Source organism: Anabrus simplex, chromosome 10 (genome assembly GCF_040414725.1).
Source record: "Anabrus simplex isolate iqAnaSimp1 chromosome 10, ASM4041472v1, whole genome shotgun sequence".
NCBI lineage: Eukaryota > Metazoa > Arthropoda > Insecta > Orthoptera > Tettigoniidae > Anabrus > Anabrus simplex.
In genome coordinates, this window is record NC_090274.1 from 83,523,409 (window position 1) to 83,547,644 (window position 24,236).

The 24,236-nt window shown below is 37.3% G+C and overlaps 1 protein-coding gene across 1 annotated transcript in view; it reads left to right on the forward strand.

Annotated features, from left to right (window-relative positions):
• Positions 1–23,048, forward strand: part of LOC137502340 (uncharacterized) — a 35,849-nt gene extending 12,801 nt beyond the window's left edge. Inside the window, exons 3-5 of the mRNA XM_068229344.1 lie at positions 14,232–14,314; positions 21,784–21,965; positions 22,936–23,048. Of these exons, the coding sequence (XP_068085445.1) occupies positions 14,232–14,314; positions 21,784–21,965; positions 22,936–23,048 (378 nt within the window). The remainder of the gene's footprint in view (positions 1–14,231; positions 14,315–21,783; positions 21,966–22,935) is intronic.
• The last annotated feature ends 1,188 nt before the right edge of the window (positions 23,049–24,236 follow it).

Below are 24,236 nucleotides of genomic sequence, written 5' to 3' on the forward strand. Positions count from 1 at the left end.
ACTAACTTTGACTTTTATTCTCTCCTCTTTACTTTGATTATTTAAGATTTTTCGCCATCGTCTAATTATAACCGCCATGACTATCAACTTTACTTTTATGCAATTTTACTACTTGTTGTATAACAATCTGTTGTTTTATCCATTGTACTTATTTTAGCAGCCTTCTAATGTTAATTTTGTTAATACTTCCACTATTGTATCTCATCACATTGTATTTTCAAACCATCATTGTTATTTTTAATGTTATTTTACTTCAAATCCCTTCAAGATTTTTAAAATTCATTTCATTACTACATGTTATTTAGACGCTTATTTTTAATTAAGGTTAAGACTATGGCTGATGATGCCTTCAGGGAAGGCGAAACGTGTCCCACTATTAGCTAACAAATTTATGTAAATCATCCAAGACGATTTTGTATTGATTAGGTGGTCTAATAAATAACTTAATGTTATTATTTCAATCTAATATCATCATTACGGACCAAAAATGATATTTATTACATGTAATATCCACGGTTTTCTAAAACAACATTATTTGTTTAATAATAAACATCCTTTAAGAATTCAATCAAATTTTGCGATATTTTAAGTAGATTTGACTTACAACGTAACCACATAATGTGTTCCTGTGATGTCATAAACATGTATCCAAATATACCTACTAAAGAAATGGTCGAAATTATCTCTGACAATATTTCAAAATGTAGCAGCCTGAGTAAGGTGGACATTTATGAATTTATGAAGATATTGAATTCTGTATTGAATAACAACTTTTCTCCTTTAACGGAAAGAGTTATCAATAGACTGGCTTAGCCATGGGTGACCTTTTGTCCGGCATCTTGGCAGACATTTCATGGATTCAACGTAGCATACGGACATCAAAGCGCATATAAAAGCTATATGTTTATGGCTAAGATTCGTGGATGACACCTTTGTGGTTATTGACAAAAATGTTACTAACAGTGACGAAGTTTTAGGTAAATTAAATAAAATTGACCCTAATGTAAAATTCACTAAGGAAGACGAAGTTAAACAGTCCGTAAATATTCTAGATATAACGATCACGCGCGTCAATAATACTTTTGGATTTCAAATATACGGGAAGGCCACACAATCTCGTATAACCGTAAATAATTCCTTTTTACATCCCAATACTCATAAACAGGCATCATTCTATAATTTAATACACAGAGCTTTGAAAATCCCACTCTTCCCTCTCAGCTTAAAAATTGTTTTAAACTATATAAGGAACTTGGCTAAACTTAATAGGTTCAAAGTTGAAATGATTAACCGGTTAATTGATAAAGTTAAATAAAAACTATCCACGAATCTCATTCCGGATAAACCTAAAAAACTAGTTATGCCACGTTTACATACAACAACCCAGCCGTCCACCAGATCGCAAACACACTCAAGAAATATAACATTAATATCGCCTTCAGAACAGTAAATACAAATCAAAGTATATTTTTTAATCATAATAAAGTCAATTATAAAAACAGCCGTTTTTCGAGATCTGGTACTTACAGACTAACTTGCGCTCAGTGTGGATTTAGTTACGTTTGTCAAACTGGGCGCAGCTTCTATACGAGATATACGGAGCATTACAATGCCTTCAAACATAACAAATATCCAGCGATGAGCTCACATATGTGTGAAACAGGACACCAGTTTACATCAATTGATAAGGATCTCACTATTCTAACATGTATAGGCAAAGGAAAACTTATGAATGAATTAGAAAGTCTTTACATCTTTTTTGACCAAGCCTATAACAAAGACCATAATCTTAATGATGCCACAGAGGCAAAATATCCTTTATATGAGCTAACATTAAAGTTATTAGGTATTGTGAAGTCGAAACAATACAATCCTGCAGACTTTTAGAACTTTTTGTTCTAAAGTTCCCACCACCTCGCCAAATGTTAGGCCCACCCATTCTGCTCCTAACAGCCCTCAAACAACAACACCTGCACGCAAGGATCCGCTCCACTTCCCCCCCCCCCATGTCCTTCACCGCCTCAGCCACACCGGTATAATACTAGCAGTAGAAAGGTTGCTGGAACAGCCCGACGTACTTAACACGCACTGTACGAGTGAACACCGCCTTAGTCTCATGCACAATACTATTTAACTAACTCTCTTTAACATTTTGTTTCAGGTAAAACTCGATCATTTCTTCGAACAAATGTTTCAACAGGGTTAATAACACCCACTTGACCGTCTTTTGGATCCAATTGATTACCGTACTAACATAACTAAATACTGACATAAGCTAGCTTTGACACAACATTTTAGCTTTAGCAATGCCTCCACAACAAGTCCCATCTTCTTTTCTACGACTTTCTGATAAATCACCTGTACATATTTTAACACATTTGATATGTGCTCACTTCTATTTTAAATAACTGACATTGATTTTACTATATTGAACTCATGCTATGGGAATGGAGTAACCATCCCCCTTGGATGATAGTGCTTATACACTCAAGGCCATCACAGTCCTAATGGTGTATAAAAAGAGGATCCATTTTGGTTTTAAACGCTCAAATATTCATGATTAACCACTTTATAATCTTCAAAAACTGTTAATTCACAGTATTTTAACGTACTTTCCGTGCAATAACCCTATTTTAGATGTTATAGTACAGCATTTTATGAGATCATTGTCCAACATTTTACTCTATAGTTTATAAGATTAGAAAGATCCCGTACTCATTAATTTTTAAGATTGATATAGGCTGATAATGTCCGTAAAAACGGTGAAACATGTACCTAAGGCCTTTATGTATTATGTATATATTTTAACCACATAAAATAGTGGATTGTATTGCATTGTACTGAAGAGGTGGATCTATAAATATTATTATAATATTTGTGACTAAAAAGATCCGACCCAACTGATACAACGTCTCCTAAAATCAGTCCCATAATACCTCGTTTTTATTTACAGAACAAGAGAAGATACAACTAATAAGTATGAACCCCGAACTGCCAGTAACGAAAGCTTTACCTAAGATCCATAAGGCTGGCGTCCCCATACGCCCCATCATCAATTATAGGCCAAGTCCATTGTATAAATTAACACAATTTATCCAGAAATTTCGAATAAAGAATTATCTTTTCTGTCGAATAATTCTGTGAAAAATACCATTGAGTAAATTAAAAAGCAAGAGAGCTTTGAAATACAGCCTTTCCACTCGTTGCATTCTGTCGATACAACAAATATGTATCCGAGTGTCAGTACAAAGAAACTTTTTCCTATTATCCAAAATAATTTAAATAAAAATAGTAACGTCAGTAAATTCGAGATTCTAGATTTCATGGAAATTTTGAAACTAGTAGTTAAGAGTAATTTATTCCTTTTTAATAATTGCATATATCTGCAGGATGGTTGGCTATGGCGTCGCCAGCCTCAGGGATATTAGCAGAAATATACATTGACTATTTAGAGCATACGGCAATTAATAACAATAGTGACTTTGCGAACATAAAATTTTGGGCCAGATTTGTAGATGACACTCTCGTTATCCTTCACAAAAGAATTACTTATGCAGGCTCCACCCTAAACAATTTAAACAATATTGATCCATAGATAAAGTTCACTCTGGAATCTGAGTAAAATGGAAGCATTCATTTTCTAGATCTCACGTTAAACAGACTTCCTACTTCGATAGAATACAATATTTACAGGAAACCAACACAGGCCGCTACTACCATAAAGAAATATTCATTCCATCCCAAAGTCGAAAATGTGCTACCTACAGCAGACCGGGCATTCAGTATACCGCTAAATAGAGAAAATTGGAATAAAATATTAAATACAATTCGATCTATAGCTAAATATAACTGGCATACCAGTCGTACCAGCATTTACTCGTACAAGTAAACGAAGAGCAAGAGATAGCAAATATTCCTTTTTTTAAACTTAAGAAAGAAAACAGAGAATACTCACCAAATAGTTCAGTAACCGGCCATAAACCAGAGGCAACTCACACCGAACCAAAAGATTTGCACGGTAGGAAATATTAGAAACCATGAAAGAAAAATTTGCGAGTTTTTCAAAAAACTAAATGATTTAATTCCTGCTATAAGAGAAAGTTACATATGATAGGAAAATAAAACTCCCTTGAAACTACAGGTGCACCTTCACAAAGACAAACAGTTTAACTAATTAAAGTGGTAAATTGATCAATAAAATAAATACTGAATTGGGATAACAAGTTATTATGATAATTAGATTATTAATATGATAATTAGATTAAATTAGATAAACGCTGAATTGAATAATGAATTAATATGATAATTTGATGAATGAAATAAACTCTGAATTGAGATGACGAATTAATATTTTAAATGGGTTTATTAAATAATTCTGAATTGAGTAGAAATGTATACCTAGTGTCGAGGGACGCTTTTCAATTTAATTTGTAGATAGACTTAAATCAAGATTAAATTACAAGATAATTGGTTGTCAGAAAATGTCCATGGACTAAACTTTACTGCGTGCCTGGGAGGCTCAATCTTAATCTTTCAAAAGGAATTATTTTGTACATTAGGTGAAACACTGCTAAGGTGAGGCTGCTAGATCATCCTATGAACCGGGTCGCAATAGGCACAACAGGAAAATTAATTAACATTCACAGAAAGCATATCCAAAACCGAAGGCGCTCTCAAAGATAGATAGACATTCAACAGGTCACGAAACGACCCCAAAAATTCACCGTGCTTCGAAATGGAAAAACAAGAATGGTAACGTGCCCACCAAAAATTAGAAATCAGTCATTGGTTATCACAGTAAGCAGCTCTAATCAACAAAAGAAAAAAGCACACATAAAATGAAATCAGGATGAAGAGCAGTCCAGCTCAAACCACCAGGAAGAACTCTCACATTCAATTCATAAATCAACTAAGGCGAAGAGTTAAGAGCCAACAGCTCCCAACTTAATGGTACGCTCCTCACAAAACTAATTAATTCAGCAATATAATCAATCCTTATGAATAATCCAAAACAGTAGTTCCCATGGAGACGACAACAACAGTAAGCGGTACTGAAGTGTAAAAGAAAGACAGAAAAGATAAAATTTAAAGAAAGAAATAGATCCCGATCCACAGAGATAATCTCGCGATCTCAATCCTTTTAATGGATGACTTCACATTATTAAATTATTTCACTCCTAACTTCTTCAACTAAATCCGAAACAGGAACATCATTTAGTGCCAAGATCATCTCGTCGGAAAGGTTTTCTTCTACTCATAGTAGGTTAAAACGGAGCAGACAGTAGGCCGAAAATCAAACATGTTACAAAATTTTAAAATTTTGTGAGAACAGAAGAACCACCAATTCTGTATTTCTCCGACAGCATGCGACTGCAATTTTAAATGAACTTCCAAGACGAGGTCATCGAGCTCCAGGAGAAAAGGAAAATAATATATTCTTGAAATAGACTTACATTTTAGTCCATGAGTGGAAACTAACGCATGGCGTCATTTGGGATGCAGGTTACTTACAAATTCATAGAGATAGAATTAAGTAGAATAAGTAGCGGATGTCCACTCCAGGAAAGAAAATAAGATGAAAACGACACTTCAGGGCGTTAGCCCTGATCCTTTACATGCTATCCAGGCATGCTGAGGTAGGTAGACGCTCTAACCAAGAGCCACCACATTAAGCTTCTGACCCTCATGGCGCTCGACAATCAACTGACTTCACGCTACCCGGCGATGTACAGTAAAAGAAGTTAGGACAGCGAGCGGGCCAATTAAGACTCGCTCTCCGGCTGGTCCGACATCAGACCGGTAGACAAGAGACATGAGATCAGGAAACATCGTATATGAACGATGGAATATAGCCCCGCGGGTGGAGAAGATGCAATTACATTTAGCGAGAAGGAATAAAATGCCAGGCCAGAGTTGTGCTGTTAAGAGGCTTAGAAACGTGTCCCCACGGGTATTATAATGCATTTATTAATACATCATTGTATAATTTTAATGAACACAACAAGCCTTTCGAGACTACGAGTGTAATGAGATTTACTAATGCATATTTCTACAAGTTCTTTACATGAACATGGTGTTATCAACTAAAATTACGTTTTCACTTTGACAACATTCGAATAACAATTGCCTTAAAGAACGGGCAAATTATCGCCAAAGATTCAAATGCAACCGTAAATATGACGCGAAGGTTTGAGTATTTGTACATAAACATAATAGCAGAAAAAGTGTATCAAGTGATTGGTATGAGTTTTTTTACAATTTTATTCAGCACACAGTGTAAATAAGCGATTCAAAAGACTTATACGTCGATAACTTGTCAAAACGTTTTCATCTTTTATCCTTAAAAGACTATATATTTATTTATGTATAATGACGTCAATTTTAATTATCATGTCCTTTCTCAATTGTGTGATTAAAGTATTTTATGGCTGATGATGACATTTAAATACTGAAACCGGCACCATTATTCAGTAAATCTCTGTGATATGCACATACCAGCCTTACGTGTTCGCTCTGTATAGGAAAGGAGTGTTCTCAGCCGTGACTGGTGGTGTAACCGCAAGGTAAACCCAGCCAGTGCCTGCGCCCCATATTCCCTCAGTCGTGTTTGCCGTGTTATAGTGCGCGGAGTGTAGCCTCATGGTGATCGTGACGACATAAAGTCACAACGACGCCATTTGGACCCCGTCTTGCAGGGTAGAATACTCGGCCGCCTGGAAGCAGGCCAGACACGGACCGAAGTCGCCGTATCCTTGAATGTGCCATAAAGTTTCATTTCCAGGTTTTGAAGACGATTTTGAGACACAGGAAATGTTAGTCATAGGCCGGTACCAGGTCTATCAAGGGTAACCACCCCACAGAAAGACCGATATCTGACATTAGTCGCCTTATTTAATGTAAAAAATTTCATTTTTGGTCCATATAGAATCAAGATTTTCATTAGGAAATATGGATAAGTTGTTCCACCTATACAATACTACAAAGTTGTGAAGTTATTAATACGTCAGATATTTATTTATCTTATTTTATTTTATTTTATTTTATTTTATTTTATAGTTGCCATCATCAGCCTAAGAAAATTGTTACAAGGCATTCTGAAAACTACACTAATATAATTAAAAATTTATGTATTTAGAACTTGTTCTTCAAATAAGTTTTTGTATTGGGTGTATACCATAAAATTTGTATATTTAAAATACAAAGACTAGAATAATTCTTATGAGATACAATATATACATACATACATACATACATATATACATACATTATCATTATAGACTGTTATGCCTTTTAGCGTTCAGTCTGCAAGCCTTTGTGAATTTACTAAACGTCGCCACAATCCTCGATTTGCAACTAGTGTTGTGGCCTCATTTAGTTATATACCTCTTATCTTTTAATCGTTAGAAACCGAGTCTAACCATCGTCGTCTTGGTCTACCTCTACTTCTCTTACCTTCCATAGCAGAGTCCATTATTCTCGTTGGTAACCTATCCTCCTTCATCCGCCTCACATGACCCCACCACCGAAGCCGGTTTATGCGTACAGCTTCATCCATCGAGTTCATTCCTAAGTTAGCCTTTATTTCCTCATTCCGAGTACCCTCCTGCCATTGTTCTCACCTGTTTTTACCAGCAACCATTCCTTTTACTTCATGTCTGTTACTTCTAACTTATGAATAAGATATCCTGAGTCCACCCAGCTTTCGCCCCCGTAAAGCAAAGTTGGTCTGAAAACAGACCGATGTAAGGATAGTTTCGTCTGGGAGCTCACTTCCTTCTTACAGAATACTGTTCATCGTAGCTGCGAGCTCACTGCATTAGCTTTATGACACCTTGATTCAATCTCACTTACTATATTACCATCCTGGGAAAACACACAACCTAAATACTTGAAATTATCGACCTGTTCTAGCTTTGTATCACCAATCTGACATTCGATTCTGTTGAATTTGTTACCTACTGACATCAATTTAGTCTTCGATAGGCTAATTTTCATACAATACTCATTGCACCTATTTTCTAGTTCCCAGATATTAGACTAGGCTTTCGGCACAATCTGCCATTAGGACCAAATCTTCAGCATAGGCCAGACTGCTTACTATATTTCCACCTAATTGAATCCCTCCCTGCCATTTTATACCTTTCAGCAGCTGATCCATGTAAACTACGAACAGCAACGGTGAAAGATTACAGCCTTGCCTAACCCCTGTAAGTACCCTGAACCAGGAACTCATTCTACCATCAAGTCTCACTGAAGCCCAATTGTCAACATAAATGCCTTCGATTGCTTTTAATAATCTGCCTTGAATTCCATAGTCCCCCAGTATGGCGAACATCTTTTCCCTCGGTACCCTGTCATAAGCTTTCTCTAGATCTACAAAACATAAACATAACTGCCTATTCATCTCGTAGCATTTTTCAATTACCTGGCGCATACTGAAAATCTGATCCTGACAGCCTCTCTGTGGTCTGAAACCACACTGGTTTTCATCCAGCTTCCTCTCAACGACTGATCACACCCTCCCTTCCAAGATGCCAGTGAATACTTTGCCTTGTATACTAATCAATGAGATACCTCGATAGTTGTTGCAGTCCTTCCTGTTCCCTTGCTTATAGATAGGTACAATTACTGATTTTGTTGAATCTGAAGGTACCTTACCAACACTCCATACTAATTTTACTATTCTATGAAGCCATTTCATCCCTGTCTTCCCACTATATTTCACCATTTCAGGTCTAATTTCATCTATTCCTGCTGCCTTATGACAACGGAGTTTATTTACCATCCTTTCCACTTCCTCAAGCATAATTTCATCAACATCATTTTCCTCCTCCCCATTTGTTTGGCTGTTCACAACACCACCAGGATTATTTCCTTTTACATTGAGAAGATGTTCAAAATATTCTCTCCACCTCTCCAGTGATTCCCTGGGATCTATTATGAGTTCACCTGAATTACTCAAAACACTGTTAATATCCGTTTTCCCTCCCATCCTAAGATTCTTTATTACTGTCCAGAAAGGTTTCCCTGCTGCTTGACCTAGCCTTTCCAAGTTGTTACCAAAATCTTCCCAGGACTTCTTTTTGGATTCAACAACTATTTGTTTCGCTCTGTTTCTTGCATCTACGTACAACTCCCTGTCTGCTTCGGCACTTGTTTGGAGCCATTTTTGCTAAGCCTTCTTTTTACGTTTACAAGCTGCTCTCACTTCATCATTCCACCAAGATATTCGCCTTTTCCCATCTTTACACATAGTTGTTCCCAGGCATTCCCTTGCTGTTTCTACTACAGCATCCCTGTATGCCATCCATTCACTTTCTATATCCTGAACCTGCTTATTGTCTACTGTTCGAAACTTCTCACTAATCATATCCATGTACTTCCGTCTAATTTCCTCGTCCTGGAGATTTTCTACCCTTATTCGTTTGCAGACAGATTTCACTTTCTCTACCCTAGGCCTAGATATACTTAGTTCACTACAGATCAGATAGTGGTCTGTATCATCGAAAAATCCGCGGAAAACTCGTACATTCCTAACAGATTTCCTGAATTCGAAGTCTGTTAAGATATAGTCTATTATGGATCTGGTACCCCTAGCCTCCCATGTGTAGCGGTGAATAGCCTTTTGCTTGAAGAATGTATTCGTAACAGCTAAACCCATACTAGCACAGAAGTCCAGCAAACGCTTCCCATTCCCATGAGCTTCCATATCTTCCCCACATTTACCAATCACCCTTTCGTATCCTTCAGTTCTATTCCCAACTCTCGCACTGAAATCGCCCATTAGCACTATTCTATCCTTGCTGTTGACCCTGACCACAATGCCACTCAATGCTTCATAAAACTTGTCAACTTCATCCTCATTCGCACCCTCACATGGTGAATACACGGACACAATTCTAGTCCTAATTCCTCCAACTGACAAATCTACCCACATCATTCGTTCACTTACGTGCCTAACAGAAACTATGTTCCGTGCAATGGTATTCCTGATATAGAGCCCTACCCCAGACTCTGCCCTTCCGTTTCTAACACCCGTCAAGTACACTTTATAATCTCCTATATCTTCCTCGTTATCTCCCCTTACCCGAATATCACTTACTCCTAGCACATCCAGATGCATCCTGTTTGCTGACTCAGCCAGTTCTACTTTCTTTCTTCCATAAGCCCCATTAATATTGATGGCTCTCCATCGAATTCCATTTCGTTCGCCAAGTTGTTTCCAAGGAGTCCCTCGCCTGTCAAATGGGAGTGGGACTCCGTTACTCCCATAGGTCCGAGGCTTGCTTAAAATGTCTGAGCTCGGCAGATTCATGAAGCAGGATGCTACCCTACTTACACATAGTCCAAGGGAGGTTCTCTCCTTAACGGGTTATACAAATATACAAATAGTAAATGACGTTGTCAAATTGCTTGTGGATGTTATAAAGGTTGAGTACAGCATTGAGTTTTTGTAAATACTCTTCATAAAATATATCTTAATTGGACATTAAAGGCATTCAATTGGCCTTATCAGATTATTAACGTTCTTAATTATATTTAACACAGTAAAATTGGCTGATAAAATATTAAAAGTCATTATACGTGAGGGAAAATCAGTTTACAGCACCAAGTTTTTGATAAAACAGCTCCTTGTAGTATATATGTAACAAAGGCTTTTCAGTCTGTCAAACACACAGCAAATACAATGTAAATTATAACACTATAAACATACCTGTAAAATACATATATATGTGGCGTCAAACAAAATTTAATTTCCATTCAAGATACAAAGAACACAACAACGCGATAATCGGCATTCAGCCTTCGGGGAGCACTTATACGACTGTTCACACCATTTCACAAACGTCATCACTAATCTAAAAATTTTACACTTCGAAAATAAAAGAAAATATTTGAATATAAAAGAAGCAATAGAAGTTTACGTCGCAAAAAATGGTAATGCAAATAACCTGAATGAGCATACACATTCAAATAATTACCCCCTATTCGCTCTACTCACATAATATCTGACAAAACCTACTCATTAAATTGCTTTTATCAATAATAATAATAATAATAATAATAATAATAATAATAATAATAATAATAATAATAATAATAATAATACCTTTCCTTACTTTAAAAAATAATTATTAAATTGCATTCATCCATATTACATAAAGGTACATTTAACATGAAATAGGTCAATAACATCTCTCCCCTCTTCAATGTTGATGGAAGGTTCCACAGCGCTCCAGCCGCTCCGCCCTACTTCTCCCTCCCCTCTCTACTGTATAGTGTACTCGATTTAATCATCCAATAGGAGAGATCCACTTCGCTCTCCAAGGCCCCTCCCTTTCTTGCCCTCGCCTCTCCACGCACAGCGTGCTTCACCAAAACTTTCCACGACCACAGTCCTGAGATAGTGTTTGGTGACAACGGACTTAACATCGGCAGTCTAGATAAGTACGTAAGTTTACATTATATTAGTAATTGTATATATTTTATTTTTGTCATTACTGTTTCATGTTATCACTAAACTCTCTATCATTGACAAGTTTACGCTACGTAAACAATACTGTACATATATAAGTTTGTTTTTAAGTGATTTAATAGAATCCGAGGATGTTCTTGTAGAACGAAGCATCTCATTCTTTGTATGTTAGTGTGTATTTTACAGGTATGTTTATAGTGTTATAATTTACATTGCATTTGCTGTGTGTTTGACGGACTGAAAAGCCTTTGTTACATTGAACTTAGTCAACTCTGGAAAACATGGCTTCATTCTTAAGAAAAAAACGTAGTATATATGTTAATGACCTGTGTAGAATGTTCGAGTTTGTCTTGATAGTATCTAGAGTATAGAGACTAATATCTTGTGTGAATACTGTAAATTAAATTACATTAGTATATTTTTCACGTAATATTGATCTTATATTTTGAAAGCTGTAGCCATAAAGATCCATAAATTTGAGAATTGTAGATTGACGGCCGAGATTTTTTGAAAACACAGTATGTTCAGAAGGATTTTTGGAGGGTCTAGAAAGATTTCGAACCAAGGCGGACCTAAAGGAGGGAAATCAATTGCGTATTAGCGTGACTTAAGCTGAGACAACGAGGAATTCCTTTTGTAAATAGAAACTCACCTGAAGCACCAAGTTGACCCGGTGTCTTGGGCCAGCTCACATGCCATATGACATCGAGCAGTGTCCATTAACACGGGAAGAACATGCACTTCCCCTTCACTGACACTAGGATAACCTGGCTGACACACGTCTGCCACTTATTGGCGTCCTTCGTTAAAGGCTTTTACCCACTGTGCCACTGTCCTGTAAGGCAATGCAGCTTCGCTGCAAGCTTCTTGAAGATCTTGAAGACACTCTCGTGCTGTACGATACCAAAACATCGCGACAACACTGACCTAAATTTCCAGCTAACCCGAGACTGTGTTCATTATGCCAGTTTGCGTGCGTGTGATGTGAGAAGGTATGCTCTAAGGTAAGGTAGGTATAAAACTAACGTGTGCTGTCAGTGACATTATTAGATTCCATTGCATAGCGTCACATCAGCAGTATCGTCCCTCTTAAAGTTCGAACCATCTTGTCTCCAGTACGTCAGTTTGCCTTCATTTACTAGAGCTAATTAAACATCGTTTCTGTTTTCATCCACTTAATCTTCATATGACCAGTCCGTTGAAAATATTTTATGGATATATCTGGAGAAACGCCTGTTTCAAGCATGTTTCTTCTCATGAAGTTAATATAGATTGTTGTTTAAAGCTTTGTTGTTGTGAACAAACGGGTTTGCCTTTCCGATATAAAACTTTACATTCAAGTCAATATAATTCTACATACATGTGCTTCGTGGCATATCCGTAGATGCAGCCGTTCCTGAAGAGACTCATCTGAGATGAATTGAGCCTTGAGGTTTTCCAGGCAAGTGTTACCCATGTGCTTTGGGTCTTTGACTTTTTTGCAGCATTTGCTACACAGGACAATGGGAGTTTCTTCTCTTTTGCTGGTTGTTAGTTTCAAAATCCACGACATTATTTATGATCCTTCAACTGTTATTAGTTAGGTTTAGATTGATGAATTCATTAGAATATTGCTCTATTGATGAAATAATCAGTGACATTTAACTAAATCGAATCCTTTCACCTTTGTTAGAACAGTGGAAGATTCACTTGTGAGGAAGCAAAGTGTAAGGTTTCTCTTTTTCAAAAACCCCGAGAGATAACATTAATCTAACATTGCATACAAAGTTAAGCGTAGGCTACTTCAGTTGAATGATATTTAAAAGTGTTAGGCATTTCGAGTCATATCTAGAAAACATACTAGGTAGTTTAAAACTCCCTGAACATAGTCCTTTTAAGACCAAAACCTCTGGCTCTACAACTCTGATGGGCATTACCCTGTCAACTGGCCCCTGCTCAGCCTGATGTTCGGCAGTTTATAAGTCAGTGTGTGGTGAACAAAACAAATTTTCTTGGCGATTATTCATGGCTTCTTAGACTAAGGACTCTACCTCTCTATCAATTAACAACTTCTTTGTTCTCACACAGCCTGACTGGACCAGCAACTAGCCGTCAGAGTGTGATAATAATCTCTAACTTGTCCGAGAATCAATTCTGTGGCTTCCGGGAATGAGGTGTACTTGCTCTCCGTAGAGACACGGCCATCATTGTCCTTTAAAATCTGAATGTAAATGTTGTAAGTCTATATTAATAAAGCCTTCAGATTGTCTAGAGTCAATGAAAAGTCCAACAACTAACTATTTGTTGTACGAAATTGAACATGGTAGGCAAGACTTTGACCTTTCTCATGTTAAGATCCAATGTATGTCTTTCTGACAATCAGAGTCATCTGCGGGAACACAAGAAAGAAACAAGTGACCAGTCATTTAAGAACACATAATACGATGAACACGATGACATTAAGTTGTAGGAAGAGAAGAAGAAATGTGCAGAGATTATTGTTGTCCTTCAAGTTTTTCTTCTTCTTTTGCTCTCTCTTCCAGTGCTGTCCTCTTTATCTTTTACGAGTTCCTTCTCTTATTCTTGTTCTTAATATAAATTTGACTTGACACTTGTTTGCTTGTTTCCTTTTTACATTGGGAGAATAAATTGATATTTTATTGTGCAATTATGCAGTTTATTTTGTCAGCTATGCCATGTCTTTTTATAATCATTTACTCTAGTTATCTGTTTACTCTACATTTCTTACTTTGTTTTGCATATTTGTTCTTTACAGCCTTCCAGCGATATTAAGAATGAATTAAGTGTGGATGAACACACAGTGGATCAGTTGGTCACTTGTTTCAAAGAAGAAGACAAGTAAGTACCGGTTAGATTAATTAGATTTTACACCCCTAAACCTCAACAATATGGAATTTGCTATTTATATGTTGAGTAGCTCCCTCTGCAGACAAGAGGTGGAGTTAAGTCCTCAGTATCCCAATATCTTGGGTTCAATGCAGCACAGGTCCATCCATATCATTCTCGAATTCTGTCTCCTGTACTTCATTCATGGTCCGAACTTGTTGGTTTGATTGTGGCTCTTGAGAAAATTACACAAAATTAAAGTAAGTCAGCCTGTGATCAGCAGGCCGCCTAGTTGGCACCAATATAATGGTCCGTTATTGGACATTATAAATTTTGCAGCTAACTCATTCTTGGTTGCCTGCGTTTCGCTCTTATGTGCTAAGTTGGGCACATCAGTTGGCACATAACACACCTACCAAGATGCAAGGCTAGTGGATACCATGGAGGCCACTGCATAGGCTACTCGAAGCCACCAGCAGTGCCAATGCACAAGGAGAGACTATGTCTCACTTCCAAAAATTGATGCCTACCTGTCCATCAGATGATATTGATGTTGATTCCCATAGGGAACATGAAATATTTGTCCTGAACGAGTAAATTTATAATACCAATATAATGGTCCGTTATTGGATATTATAAATTTTCCAGCTAACTCATTCTTGGTTGCCTGCATTTTGCTCTTGTTTGCTAAGTTGGGCACATCAGTTGGTACTTAACACACCTACCAAAATGCAAGGCTAGCGCATACCGTGGAGGCCACTACATAGGCAATGTGCAGAAGCATTAGCTCCCTTGGAGCGGACCTTGGAACAAAATTTTGGCGACACATTATACTAATGAGACTAGGCTGTAAGGCTTAATACATATGCTTGACTCATAGAGGGGAAAGATTCGAGGGTGATCTTCGAGACTCGGTGCTGGACTTCCAACAAGATGGTAGCTACACATTTTGCTAATGGGAATACGGAGATGGTGTAAGGCCTAACATATTTGGATTGCTTATATGGACGTAATGAACGTCAATTTCAGATCTGAGCGACCACGGAGTCACTCACTTGTTGATTTTTAATTTTTGAGCTCACAGATTTGAAATTTAGAGACTTTTAATTGCATACCATAATGTTTACATCACTTAGAGATTAAAGTTTTGGCTGCAGAATTTAAATATATGTTGAAAGATACCTATCAAGTCTGTGTAGACTAACTTTGGAAGCTAGCGCTCCACTGTCATGAGCCTAAAGAGCTGATCTAATGATCACTGGATAGAGGTGATGGTGAAACATTGCAGCATGTCACGTCTGTGTAGACTAAAATAGGTGGTGAGCGCTCCACTGTCATCAGCCTAAAGGGCTGATCTATGGATCACTGGACAGAGGTGATGGTGAAACATTGCAGCATTTCACGTCTGTGTAGACTAAAATAGGAGGTGAGCACTCTACTGCCATCAGCGTAAAAGGCTGATCTAAGAATGATAGTCAGAAGTGAACTTTAAAAAAGTAGCATTATATTTATTTATTAAATGTGCCACCAACACAGACACACTCCGATTATAGGTAGCCTCTACCAATTATTTGACACAAATCACACAGAAATACCAAAAAGAAGAAAATATGAAAATGCTATGTAAATGAGATGATGAAATGGATGAAACAGCATCACATATACAGAAGTCTGTTACTACATTTAAAAAATAAACTATAACCAAATAATGTAAATATTATACATATTAACAAATCACTTTGATGAGTACAATTCTTTTAATATATTTACATATGTGTCGCATTCATACACAAAGTCAAGATCTATATGATATGTATTAATTATGTTATTGTGTTTCACACATATTGATAAGTGGAGAGTTCTTACAAAATACAGTTTCGGAGACTGGAGTTATGAACAATTGCCAAAATCTTAAATAATTTTTTCTAACGTTAAAACACAACTCGTAAAGCAAACTATTGTCGTCAATTAATGCATTAACAATCTTAGAGAGATATACTTCATGAGCTGTTACACACCCACTGGCTAGTGATATGTATTTAAATTCATTCAACAAAAATTATTTTGAAACATAATTTCTAAAACGGAATTTCGTATGTTTTTAGAATAAAGATATCTTTAAAAGCGTTTCTGCACTCTTTCAACTTGATTTTGATAATATATCATGGAGACCAAATTATACATGAATACGCAAGTTTTGATCAGACAATACTATTGAACAATACGGTGAGTACATATGTGTTAGTGATGTCTCTTGAATTTCTAATTAAAAATCTATGGAGGATATTTTATCTTTGTGTGATAATTCTTCATTGGTACCATTTCACAAAATACCGAGTGCACCTGAGCAAAAAATTAAAAATAAACACTCAACAGCCTGGTAAGCGTTTGCAAATTCTATAATCTTAGACCAATCCAATTTGTCAAACATTTATACATTTGAAAGTATTTAACCCCTCTAACGTCAAATAACTGCTTAGATTGTTTAGATTGTTGTGAAATGTGTTTACACTATCTGTTTAATATTAGTGTGACTACAATTGCAGGATGATAACTATCCTCCTTAAATAAGGGGCACTCATATCTGTATACTGTTAATGTGTTAATATTCGTAATTATAAGATCAAGTGTATTTCCATTTTCATTAAGAATATTATTATTTACAGTGTTTGCACCAAAAAATTGCACTAGATGACATCTTATGGAAGTCTTGCTGTACCACCAGAGGAAGGTTATTCCTCAATCCATGCAAATATAACCCGGCTTGTTTCATGGTAAATATTTTCCTAAAGGCAGAGAGAGGCAAAGAAAGATGAACCAATCTTCTTAGTTTAATAGTTATTTCCTTCTCCCCACTTCAGGAGCGAGCCATCAGTCTAACAAATGGACTCTTTGGCCAATTACATTTACAGATATTTGTTTTAGTTATGGTTGTGTGCTAATTTCACCTGTTTTATGGAATTAAATTAAAGACTTTTCTTCTGCTTTTGTAAAACACGTTGTAGGAAATAAAAATAGTTTTCTTGTCAAAGTATTGAATCATTACAAATATAATAACAGAAAAGAAAACATTGTTTTTCTCGAAGTGAATCAATGTTAAATATATTTTATACATTTACTTAGATACATTTATATATATTTTAAGTTTCAGTATACAATCGATGACATAAAATTATTAAGGAATTCTTCTTCATGTGAATAAGCCAAGTTGTCATAATTTCTGAGGAAAAAAATAACAATGAGAACTTCCCCCAAGAATGTGCGATCTGTATATGTCCATAATTCCCTTTTGAGTTTAAATGTATCTATCGTCTGACTTGGAAGCGGGAAGTGGTGCTTGGTACTAGGTGTGATTTGTATGCCTTTTAATCCTCAGGTTTGACCTTACAGCCAGGGGAGGATCTGTATCCTGTGGGATGCCTCTTTATAAATTTGGTCCAAATGTACATCCCATTGAAAATTATTTTGAAACGTTATGCCTAAGTAGGTAAGTGTGGTCATTACAGCAAGGGGTTGATTATGTAAGGTTAGAAAGGGTTTGTTAGTGGGAGAGCATCTGCATTTACGATTAGGAAAAAAAGTACATTTTTTGCTGACATTAATCTTGATTTGTCAGAGATTGAGCCATTGTTCGAGTTCAGTTAAATTCGTTTGATGACGGGATTGCAAGGATCAGTTATTGGATTCCACAGCCAGTAGTGCTGTGTGTTCAGCAAACTGACACAATGAAAGTGGGGGTATAGGTTGGGTAATATTGTTACAAAACAGGACACACAAATGTGGTGACAGTGGGAACCTTGTGGTACTCATGCTTTAATTGGAGAGTTGTAGGTAAATGTGTTTTGGATATTGATTTTCGCTAGGGAATTGGTGATTGTCTTTGGAACTGGAAGATGATGGAATTTATATATCATTCCTTTGAAAGGCATTCTCAACATCAATACAGGTAGGGGCTGTGCATATTTCGAACCCCACTGTCGACAGCCCTGAAAATGGTTTTCCGTCGTTTCCCATTTTCACACCAGTAAAATCCGGGGGCTGTACCTTAATTAAGGCCGCGGCCGCTTCCTCCCCACTCCTAGCCCTTTCCTGTCCCATCGTTGCCATCAGACCTGTCTGTGTCGGTGCAACTTAAAGCAACTAGCAAAAGGAATATCACTCTGATGTTGAGATGTGATATGCCGCCTGATTGAGAGTGGTGTGTGTGTTCTGCCCAACAATACAAATGGAAATTATTCCTCTGGAGGAATAGCAAGCTACATGCAATTATTTGGGATTGGAGAATCACTGTCTTCTAGGCTCCTAGCCTGCTTCCCTGCATTCTTCTCCATTGCAATTTGTTGTCATCATGGTGGTGGTTATGGTGTAGAATTTCCGGGCACCATAGAAGAAGCTTTTCCCGCAGGTGGTATATTTCTAACTGATGGTGCTCTCTGTTGGTTTCTGTTGAAGTTGTTATGTCGCAGCTTATAGTTGCTTTGCCATACTACTCAATATCATAGGATATAAATTACTTGTTTTTGATCCGTATTGAATTGTGATCACAGTAATATTTAAACTTATGTTTAGTGGTCCACCTTCCCAATACTATATAGTCTATACACATTGCATAATATAGGATTGAAAAGGTGGACCATTAAGACATAAGTTTAATTATAATTGTCATTCAACTCAGTAGTCGAATCCCGTGATGAACCGATTCTCTGTAAAACGATTATATCAATACACGTCTTAAAGTGAATATGAGTGGAGTTTTTGTTGTAGTTTTTGGGGTTCAAATCTCTATCTCAGAACACGGAGATTCAGCGTTTGTTCCTTAATGGTGGTGGTGAGGAAGGCATTTATTTTAATGTGAATTGATGAAGTATAAATTTTAACAGCAATTCATTTAGGTCTGTTCCATAAAGGTGTACGTTTGGTTGTATGTTAAGAGGTCTGAGAGATAAATCTGAGGTTTTCTCAATTTTGTAACAGAAATGAGTACTAGGTACGAAGAAGTCATACAGTACTCTGTCCATAAGACAGAGGTTAAGCGCTACTACGTCTTTGAGGAGAAGAAGTTTCACAGTACAGTGACATGTTGACCAGCTAGGTATGAAAATGTGAAACCACTTTAAAACTATCTTCTTAACTGCGGATTCGAACTTATCATCCATCGGGTGGATGTTCTAGGCTATAGGACCTAAAAAGGTGTCGCAAACTCGTTCTTTGGAGGAGGAAAGCACGCTGACTCCGGGATGCAAACAGGCTGATGCAGCATTGAGCGCTGGGACTCCAAGCTATGTTGTATGTTTTATAATAAAGATCTCTTTAATCCTACCGTGCATAGTGAAGTCATGAAAGCATTGTCATTTGGATCCACTGATTATTTTGAATTCATGCTAATTTTTCACCAACATTTACTTCAGAATCTTGTCCATGAATGCATGTTTATGTTTTAATTATTGTTCCATTTTGTTGCACCTCATACCAATAGGGTCTGGTTACCTAGCGGGTAAGCCCCTTTGAACAAGAATTATGATCATCATCATCATTGATCTAGTCGGTGACCGTGTTTAGTCCCACTGTGTGAGGAACACCACCGGTCTGTGTTACATTTGAGGGGTGCCATTATGTATGGCATGCCCTGTGTCTATATTACCTGTGATTAGTACCACCATGAGAGGAACGCCATGAGTACGACATGTGTGATTTGTACCACTATAGGAGGAAGGCCATGGTTCCACTTTACCAGTAATTAATACTGTTGCAAGGTTCTGTGCATGGATTTTGGACCCTTCTGGACAACAAGCATTATCTCCGAAAATAAGGCATTGTGAATTGGATCCACTAATTTTCTTTCATTCATGGCCCTTTTGTCATTGTCGTTTGTTTTAGATTTTATTACACAATACCAACAAGAGCATTTCCTTTAACGGTGAATGTTGAAAACTTGATAATCATAGCAATTCTGATTGTAGAAAGTTCGAACAAACATTAATTATCACTGCAAGTTTGTGAGGGAAAGTAACCGTTGGTATCTATATTTTTTGCTTCTCATGTATTTAAACAGTGTAAGTGACACAAGTGTCCCCGGTACAATGGACCCCACACCTTATTGGTTTGTAAAGACCAAACAATTCCCAACAATGATATACCTGTTAGAAGTTCTGCAATTTTGCCAGCCCACAAATATTCAGTTAACCACAACGTGTGTAGCAGTGAAGAACTGTTCAGGAGAGATTGTACTAGTTGAAGATTTTATTGGACTGGGGGAGTCATTTATCCTTAGTGTCTTGAAGTCTTGTCACGAAGTTTGGCATTTGTACTGAGGTTTGTTAGCTACCTGTATTTGGTATAGGCAATACTGATGTATCGCCTGCATGATACACATGCAACCTTGTTTCGTTCTCTAATGTGTCAGATTACACATTGAAGTTGAACTGTGCAGTTGTGAATACACCACAAGCCAACTTCCTGCACAACAAATTGATTGTTCCAGTTGGTATATTGCTCGTGATGTCGTTTTAAGTGTTAGTATATTTAAGCAGCGTTCTTCCTCTTATATCTTGCGAAGAGTTGAAGTCTACTATGATATTTTGTCTTCTAATACCTTGCATAAGGAAGGTTATCGCACTTTGTTAGATGACCAAATTTGGTTGGGGATTTTCAGGCACCATCCCTGATGTTTATGTTAAGAATATCGCCAAAGTTCGGTGTGCCAGGCTAATAAATCTCGATTCTCTTCACACAAAATTGCAAAGGTTTTGGAAGCTTGAAGAACGCCATAAACCATTCCTTACTTCTGAAGAAAGGGTATGTGAAGAACATTTTTTGAACAATGATGAAATGGATGATTCTGGCAGGTTTAATGGCAAATTTCCTATTCGTCCTGAAGTGTCACCTGTACCTCAGTTTAAGCATAATGCTGTTAAAATGCTCGAACACGCTGAAAATAAGTTTGCAAGGTAATGCCAGGTAATGTAATGTAATGTAAGGTAAGGTAATGTAATTTTCATGCGTGAATACAGTAAAACGGGACACATGGAAAATATACCCCTTATGACTTCTAACTCATCAAGTATACATATGCCCCATCATTGTGTACTCTAAGATTCTAGCGTGATAACCAACCCAGCTGTTGAGTTTGACAGAAGTTTTGAATATTGAATGGGCTAGTTTTTGAACCCTTTATAAACGGCTGACCCTGAAATTAAGCCTGACTTCCTGTCTATTGTTTTAAGATTCATAACCCATCTTGTTACTCATTCAGCTGATGTTCCTAAGATATACAAGTGCAGATGTATCATATATTCTATTTGGCACATGAAATTATATGGGCTTATATGTTAGAGCCTTTATCTGAAATTATTGAGATTTGGTCTGCTATGTTATGTGATTAGAAGCAATTTTGGTACATATATTGCGTTTGCCTCTGATTATTGTATTTTATTTTGTCAACTTAATTGTAAAATTTAATAACTTTTCTTTCCATGTTCTAGATTTGGGAATGTTCCATTAATTACTGGAGGTCCAGTTGGTACATGCAACAGTAGATGCAAGATAACGAAAGAAGGAAGTAAGGTAATGTGCATTTTGTCCACTTGTAATGGATGCAACCTACACATGTCCTGTGTCTCTAATCCAAGTCCAATCCATCTCAATAACAAATGGGAACTATGTTGTAATGAATGTGGTTCTAAGTTTTCTCGGAAATCGCACCTTCGACGTCACATTGCTACACATACTAGTGTACGTTCATATTCCTGTAAACAATGTGGTGCGAAGTTTTCCAAGAAGACTCATCTTGATCGCCACCATTATACACATACTGGTGAGCGTCCGTATTCTTGTGAACAATGTGGTGCGAAGTTTTCCCAGAAGTCGCATCTTGAGCGTCACCGTCTGATACATACTGGTGAGCGTGCATATTCCTGTAAACAATGTGGTGCGAAATTTTCTCACAAAACCAATCTCAAAAGGCACCTTTTAACACATTCTGTTGAGCGTCCTTATTCCTGCGATCAATGTGGTTGCAATTATTCTGAAAAGGCAAGTCTCCGGGTTCACCAGTTTACACATACTGGTGAGCGTCCATATTCATGTAAACAATGTAGTAAGAGGTTTTCTCAAAAGGCCTATCTCAACAGGCACCTTTTTACACATACTGGGGAGCGTCCACATTCCTGTAAACAATGTGGTAAGAGGTTTTCTAACAAGTCCAATCTCAAACGTCACCTTTTTACACATACTGGTGAACGTCCATTTTCCTGTAAACAGTGTGGTAAGAGGTTTTCTGAGAAGTCACATCTTCGGCGTCACCTTCTTACACATACTGATTAGCCTTCTTATTTTTTTGTAGACAATGTGGTAAGACATTTTCTGAGAAGACGAGTCTACAGCGTCACCTTCTTATATATATATTTGTGAGCGTCTATATTTCTGTGATCAATGTCCTTCTAAGTTTACTTTAAAGTCAAGTCTTATTAAGCACATACTCGTGAGCGTGCACATTTTTTGCAAACAATGTGGTCAGATGTTTTCCCAGAATTCACATCTTAAGTTTCACCATCTTACACATACTGGTCGGCGACCACATTAATGTAAATAATGTGGTAATAAGTTTTCTAAGAATTTTTATCGTGAACGTTCAGACAAGACGTCTAGTCAGCAACACCTGCTTATCCATACTAGTGAGAGTCCCCGTTCTGGTAATGACTCTGCGAAGAAGTTTTCAAAAAAGCAGTTCTTCGACAACATACGCTGACGGATACTGGGGTGCGTCTACATTCATTTGATCAGCGCGATAATTAGTTTTATTACCTATTCCATTCTTCGAAAACACAAGATATATTGCATCTCTTCCTCTTTGTTGAGATCGATGTGTGTAACAGCTTTGGCCAGAAGTCCGAGTTGAATATGCATTTGGTTATATAAATCTTAGTTGCGTGTTAACACGTTCCGTGCGGTTCGGGTCACCATGTGCCCGGAAACATGTTACTCTTATCCGTCGGTGCGAACTTCCCAGAATTGCGAAGTAAGTAACTACGTCCTAGTTACGAATTTCCGTTAACTAATGGCAACATAGTGTTCCAATTGAAGCAAAGGATCGAGGCATACTGCTAGTTTTGATCGACCCACCGGTGACCCGAAAGAAGTTTTTTTCATCTTCCATTCATATCGCTTCGGGTCACCCTGAGTCCCGATTGTTGTCTGACCTAAATTTTTACGCGGGAATCGCTTGGCGCGGTTACGGTGAATGAAGAATAGAGTGTTGCTGCCCGCAGATAGTAGATTGTTGTTTAAGGAGTACCACCCTTCTGATATCTGCTTTCTAAATTGCTCTTAGGAAAGCCAATAGAGGTTATTGGAATAGTTATTGACATATTTACTATCTTCCGTATATAATATTTACAAGCAATTTCAAGTCGTTTTTTAGGTATGGAGCTTTCACATTCTGACACACCGGTGGCACGGAAAAGAAAGAGGGTTAGGACAGCACTGGGGTGGGCCTATATTACGTTCCGTGCGGTTCGGGTCACCATGTGCCCCGAAACATGTTACTCTTATCCGTCGGTGCGAATTTCCCATAATTGCGAAGTAAGTAACTACGTCCTAGTTATGAATTTCTGTTAACTAATGGCAACATAGTGTTCCAATTGAAGTGAAGGATCGAGGCATACTGCTAGTTTTGATCGGCCCACCGGTGACCCAATTATTTCCGGGGTCATTTCTGTTTCACGCAATTGTTGAATCGGAACACTGTCGCACAGATAAATACACTGGAATGTCTCCTCAACAATAACGCACACAACAAGTGCACTTGCATTCTTTAGGATTTAATACTAGGGAGTAAACAAAGTCAAATTCGTCAGGTCACCGGTGACCCGAACCGATAATAACTAAAGGCAGCATCGGGTCACCGGTGGGCCGATACGACGTAACATTAATTCAT